General features: G+C 52.3%; 1 protein-coding gene across 1 annotated transcript; it reads right to left on the minus strand.

The window, feature by feature from the left end:
- Nucleotides 1–2,532: 2,532 nt before the first annotated feature.
- LOC124693172 (auxin efflux carrier component 1a) lies at nucleotides 2,533–5,416 on the minus strand. Its single transcript, XM_047226638.1, has 6 exons — nucleotides 4,241–5,416; nucleotides 3,872–4,151; nucleotides 3,695–3,780; nucleotides 3,386–3,543; nucleotides 3,086–3,162; nucleotides 2,533–2,938 (listed from the first exon to the last, which is right to left on the minus strand). Exons 1-6 carry the CDS (start codon nucleotides 5,355–5,357, stop codon nucleotides 2,872–2,874), a joined length of 1,785 nt encoding a protein of 594 aa, XP_047082594.1. The 5' UTR covers nucleotides 5,358–5,416; the 3' UTR covers nucleotides 2,533–2,871.
- Between the last annotated feature and the right edge of the window lie 528 nt (nucleotides 5,417–5,944).

Below are 5,944 nucleotides of genomic sequence, written 5' to 3' on the forward strand. Positions count from 1 at the left end.
GATGTCGGTGATTGTCGTATACTTCTCAGTGACATCACCTCATAGATACGTTCGAAAAACAAACTATATTGACTCCATCACCTTCTACGGATCTCTAAGCTTGAGGAGGATCCTAGGGTGTATTCATGTAACCACGCATAGGACATCCTTCGCGGCTATCCTAAGGACAAATGGTGTGAAAGGTTATTGTATATTTGTACGAAACATTTTTACTTTCATACATCTATTAGGATACATCTCCGAGCAGATAAACTTTATCGTAAAATCTTCACTAATATCTTTTCATTTTATCTTACGTAAAATAAAACTCAAAGTTCGCAGTTGTAAAATAACCATATATCATTATTATGGATATGCTAAACAGAAGCCTATTTCATCATGAAAATTAAATCAATTTTAAAATTATAGTGTAAAAGAATCTCTAAACAGAAAATATTTTGAAACCAAGCAAATCATTAATGGATTAGTTTGTGCCACTTTGATGTACTATAGTGTGTTTATACGGGAACACTTGGGTGTATTTTAGTATCCCGAAAAGATGTCGCAAATTAGAAGTTTTGCAAATATCCAAATAGAAGTTTGTCGAATAGATTGCCTACATTTCTTTTTTTCGATAAAGGGAATATATTAATATCGAGAGATACCAATATTAATATATTCCCTTTATCGAAAAAAAAGAAATGTAGGCAATCTATTCGACAAACTTCTATTTGCCTACATTTCTTGTACAAAAGAGAATATTACAAAGAGAAATAGGTGTATCCATGAACTTTGGTGATATTGAAATGCATGATATCTGAGGTTCCTAATGTTTTACACTGACTTATGGGGATTTGCAACAAAGTTCATTTTTGTTGGTCTTTAATGTTGCCAAAAAAACTTACATCATCGGTGACGGTATTAAAACTCATTGCCCTAGAGGCATTCACATCAGAACCAGGCTCGTGGCAACGAGCCGTTTTTCGGTTGATGATGAGTTTTTTACACGTGTCCATAGCGTCGCTCTGTACCGTGTTAGGAAGTAACCCTAGCTATAAGGAAAACTACATGTAACCAAACAACTAGCAATTAGCCGAAATGAGAATTTCAGGCAACCAAACAACTGGGGCTTTGCTTCTGCTGTGATGAAGAGCAAAAAGAATATTAAAAACTAAACTAGTGGCAGAACATGAATTAGAGGTTACATCCCCCCACGCAGCTTAGCCAGATGACCAAAATAGGTGCGAACAATCAAATTGTCTCTAAGCTTTGGATTCAATCCGAGCTTGTTCTACAGAGTTAAAAAAGGAAAATTGTAGTTGAGATGACGCGGTTAAATAAAAAAACATAAGTGAGAAGAAAACTTTGTTGAAGGATGCAGATGAAAATCCAAGGCAAATTTGAAAGGACGCAACTCAGAAGCAAATACACAAACTGAGAATAAAAATGCAGCCGAGGAAACTGTTTGCTAGATTTTTACAGGGTAAACATGTATTTGGTAGGTAAACGCTTGTGGACCACTGCATCGTTATGAATGTTTTAGATTTGTTGGATCAACCGGCTTGCTATAACAGACAAGTTGAGCCATGCTTCTCCAGTGTTACGAATGTTTTAGATTTCTTATGTTAAAGGGGCTTTCAAAACACCGTTACATATGCAAAATTTATTGCACCCTTGTTTTAAGCAAGATGCATGGTATTGGGCCAAGTTTTATGTTAGGGCACAGCAAGCATGGTCGATCACTAGCAGAGACTACGCTACCGATTAACAGCAGAGGCCAACGAAAAGGAAGAAGGAAAAGGGTAATGGGGGGCACAACACAAGGACCCCAACAAGGCGCTTAATGCGACAGCAACGTAGAGGGCCCTGCGTGTCGCCGGATATGCTCCACCGGTCCACATCAAATCCCACATTAGCGCATGATGCCCTCCACCGAACGTTGGCCCCGCCGTATTTCCTTTCACGATTATCACCAAGTACTTCTCCGGAATGGGCTAATCGACGACCAATTAGCAAGTAAAGTACACGTCTGCTATCGAGTGCTTATCAAAAGAGGGTCCTGTACCTCGCCATCATCAGTCTTACATTGAACTGGAGCTAAGTCGTTATGCTTGGATGGTTAGTGGAGGTAACTGTATCTTCGCCCGTCCATGATTACGAATGGAACCGCCGCTAATAGCATAGTTTATTGGTGCCTTCTCCACGTTTGCGGCTTAAGTCGTTCGGACACTAATTGATCCAGCAGAAACTGTAGCCGGCACGTCGTATCATATCAAATCAGTGACCACTGATGACTGATTGAGAGGCCGGCCTCGCCCATGCGTTCTTGTGGCCTCAGCTTGATCGAGCACACCGACAGGGCATGCCAGGCCAGCTCTTCATCACTGTTCTAACGATTTGGCGCCGAGCGGAAACACAGTGTGAGCCACATACAGGTACAGTACGCTAAGCAGAAGGAGATCAAGAAACATGCGTGTGTGATCCAAGCAGTGAGATGAATTCCATCCCAGCCGCCATCAGATTCAGAGCAATGGAACTGAAGAAACCATGATGAAACTCACGTCAGCAATATCAAGTTATCAGAAGGGCATCCATTTTACAAGAGGGGCCAGCGTAATCACCCAAAAACTCGCAAACCCCGCTTGAGAACCCGACCCGAATGCCGTGCGTGTTCCCCTCCAGCTCCCCAAGCTTCGGTGGCCCTTTTGAGTGTTGTTTGACTCGCGCGCCATTGTCGTCCTACCTAGCTTCTAGTGCCACCTTGTTTGCTGCTCTAGAGAGGGAGGAAAGGGGAAAAAAATGAAGAGCCCTCTTGTCGCAAGCAGCTCTAGGATCCTCCCCCTCTGCTGCTCCCGATGGATCTTTACATGGTGATCGACCCGCCGGCGACGATCACAGCCCGAGCAGGATGTAGTAGGCGAGCGTGATGGGCAGGGCGATGAGCATGCCGAATATGACCCTGCAACCCAAACGGAAATGCTCAGTCAGTCATACATACAGGAGCTAAATTTGGGGGAGAATCTGGCTGGATCAGAGCAGGTCCGGCCAGCTGCCTCCTTGTCGGTGTCGGTGGCCGGGTACCGGGTACGGGAGAGACAGAACTTACGCAGTGCTGAGGATGGCAGGGTGCACGTTGTACTCCTTGGCGAAGACGAAGGGGACAATGCCCTGCGGCAGCGCTGCCTGCTCGGTCGCCGAACAAGAACCCAGCCCCGCCGGAGCCGGAGAGGAAAAGGTTAGAAAGACATACAGCAGAGAAAGGTGAAAGCTTTTGCGCGTGAAAGCAGGGCACGAGGGGGGTTTGCGAAAAGAAGGGACACGGGCACGCCAGGGCTTTTTCCGGTGTTGATCATCCCAACCCTGCCGCTAGCTTTTTACGGCTCCCAAAGCAGAGCAAAGCAAGTACCTGGACGATGGCGACGTGCAGGAGCGTGCCGCGGAGGCCCACGGCGAAGGAGGCGGCGGTCATCACCGCCGGCCCGGCGAGGAACCGCACCGCCATGGCGTACGTCGCCACCTTGTTCCCGCACGCGATGATCCGCGGCTGCAGCGCCATGAACAGACCTGCACGCACGCACGCGACCAAGCATATCGGATCAGCTACGGAGTGCTACTACTGTTGGATAGGACGACAGACGAGACGAGACGACTGGCTGCTGGGAATGGCAGTACTAGCAGGAATGGAAAGAAGCGAAGCATGCTAAGGAATACCGACCGAGGCTGAACATGGCCATTCCGAGCCCTGCATCCGACAGGATGGAGATGGACTTGACCACAATCGCCGGCATCTCGATGTTCCACCTGCGCGTGGCAACGAGACAAACCAACGACGACTACAGTTAGTTACAGGTTTGTGTTCTTCCGGCGGTGTTACTAGCAGGATTGCACGGACCTGAAGCAGACGAGCGACCAGATGAGGCCGATGAGGCTGGAGTAGGTGTTGGGGTTGCGGATCAGCTTGCGCCACACCATGATGAGGATCAGCCGCGTCATCACGCTCGTCGGCGGCATCGCCGTCGGCCCCGCGCCCATCGCGTTGCTGCCGGGGTCCGCCGTCATGGCCTTCTCGTCGCCGGCCTCCGCGTCCCTGTCGTGCAGCGCCGCGCCGCGGTTCCCGAAGCTGAAGTCGTCTCGCTCAACGTAGTCCTCCCTGCTGTCCTTGGCTCCGTCCACTGCGGAGCACACCCCGGAAGGGAAGAGAATAAACAAACAGAGATTCGTCAACTACGAGTCCCGGAATTGACGGAGTATAGATTGCTACTTTTGCGGGGCGACTTGGCGGCCGCCGCGCCGTCGTTGTAGTCGGGCGCGCCGCCGCCGAAGACGTCGGACACGGGCGACGCGCTGGAGCTCCAGACGAACATGTGGAGGTCCTCGCCCTTGGCCTGCCCGTTGGTGGCCGCCGCCGCAGCCTTCCTGGGCCCCTTGGGCGCGGCCGCCACCGCCGGGTTGGGCGCGGGGTACGACGCGGGGATCTGGTGCTGCTGGTGCTTGGCCTTGTCGTCCTCGTAGTTGGACGGGCGGGGCGTGGCGCCGGTGCGGAGGCCGAAGGCGTCGGCGGCGCCGAAGTTGGAGCTGCGGCCGACCATGGAGTAGAAGTCGGTGTGGTTGAAGCTTGAACCCCTCGGCGTGGGGTTGCGCGACGACTGCAGCGAGTAGATCTCGGCGTTGGTGAGGTTGGACGGGCGCGGCGTGGTGCTGGAGAACCCCATGGACCGGCGCGAGTAGATGTCGGACCGGGACGCGCTGGAGCGGCGCACGGTGACGTGAATCTTCCCGTCGTCCTTCACCTCGGCCTCCGTCTCGATGGCGTTGCTCCGGCCGTCGAGCGACATGACGTCCGGGTCGACGACGATGGAGGCGATGGCGCCGGCGGTATCCGGGAACTGCTCGGTGATGAGCATGCGGGCGCCGCGGTACTCGAACATGAAGAGCATGAGGGTGTACCAGATGATGCACTGGAGCACGACGATCTGGACCATGAGGGAGCCGGAGAAGTCGCCGTACATGCCCTTGAGCAGCGGGATGCCCATGACGAGCGTGTTGGGCAGCGTGGAGAGGGAGAAGAGCGTGATGGTCCACTCGAGCGAGCCGGAGCGGGAGAGGTGGCTCCAGGCGGTGAGCATGGCGAGCATCATGAGCTTCTGCAGCGTGTCGGCGGCGATGAAGCGCAGGTTCATGGTGTAGGGGTCGTTGGTGGAGATGAAGTGGAAGGAGAGGAGGGGGACGGCGAAGAGCGCCACGAAGCGGTTGATCCCGGAGCACTGGTCGGGGGTGAAGATGTGCCACCACTTGACGGAGCCGTAGGCCAGGATCATGGCGACGTAGAGCGGCACCATGGCCGTCATCACGTGGTAGAAGTCCGCGCCCGTGATCATCTTGCCGGCGCTGCTGCGGCGACGCTCGACCTCCTCTGTTTCTCAGTCGTTCAGCTCGGCGCCGGCCCCTGAGTCTTTACAGCGGAGCTGAGCCAGTGAGGAGGAAGAAGAGGAGGAGCATTTGGTGGGCGGTGAGTGTGAGTGTGGGGGAGTGTTTTATTTAGGCGAGATGGCAGCTTTGGTTGGACCATCCCTTGTTCCCTTGCTTTTATCCCACGCCGCGCGCTCGCGCTCGCGCTCTGGCATCCGAGACGGCGAGTGAGTTGGTGACAATGGCATTTCGTCGAGCAGATGCAGTGCATACGCCGAGCGATTCTTTTATGGCGTATGGGGACGACAGGTACATTACGATACGCTAGACAGGGCACGGGACGGATGTACGCTGCCTGTACCGCGACATGTATCGAGGGACGGACAAGAGGATCCAGGTTTTGGTCGGTTCTATGGATTGTGTGTGTGTGATGCAGTGCAAGATGCGGTTTAAATACTAGTGCTAGGCGTGTATCCATACGGCGAGAGGTGTACGCTCGATATATGGACAAGTACTTATACTTTGTCCCATTTATGGACAGTACCCGTACTTTGTG

Source organism: Lolium rigidum, chromosome 2, assembly GCF_022539505.1.
Source record: "Lolium rigidum isolate FL_2022 chromosome 2, APGP_CSIRO_Lrig_0.1, whole genome shotgun sequence".
Lineage (NCBI taxonomy): Eukaryota > Viridiplantae > Streptophyta > Magnoliopsida > Poales > Poaceae > Lolium > Lolium rigidum.

What these genes read in the sequence shown, in the direction of transcription:
- LOC124693172 (XM_047226638.1), bottom strand. Translation starts at nt 5,357, where the DNA reads ATGATCACGGGCGCGGACTTCTACCACGTGATGACGGCCATGGTGCCG. An exon ending in CGCCAAGTCGCCCCGCAAAA is followed by an intron (nt 4,152 to 4,240) that starts GTAGCAATCTAT and finishes TGTGCTCCGCAG; the next exon opens with TGGACGGAGCCAAGGACAGC. An exon ending in CCTGCCATCCTCAGCACTGC is followed by an intron (nt 2,939 to 3,085) that starts GTAAGTTCTGTC and finishes TTTGGGTTGCAG; the next exon opens with GGTCATATTCGGCATGCTCA.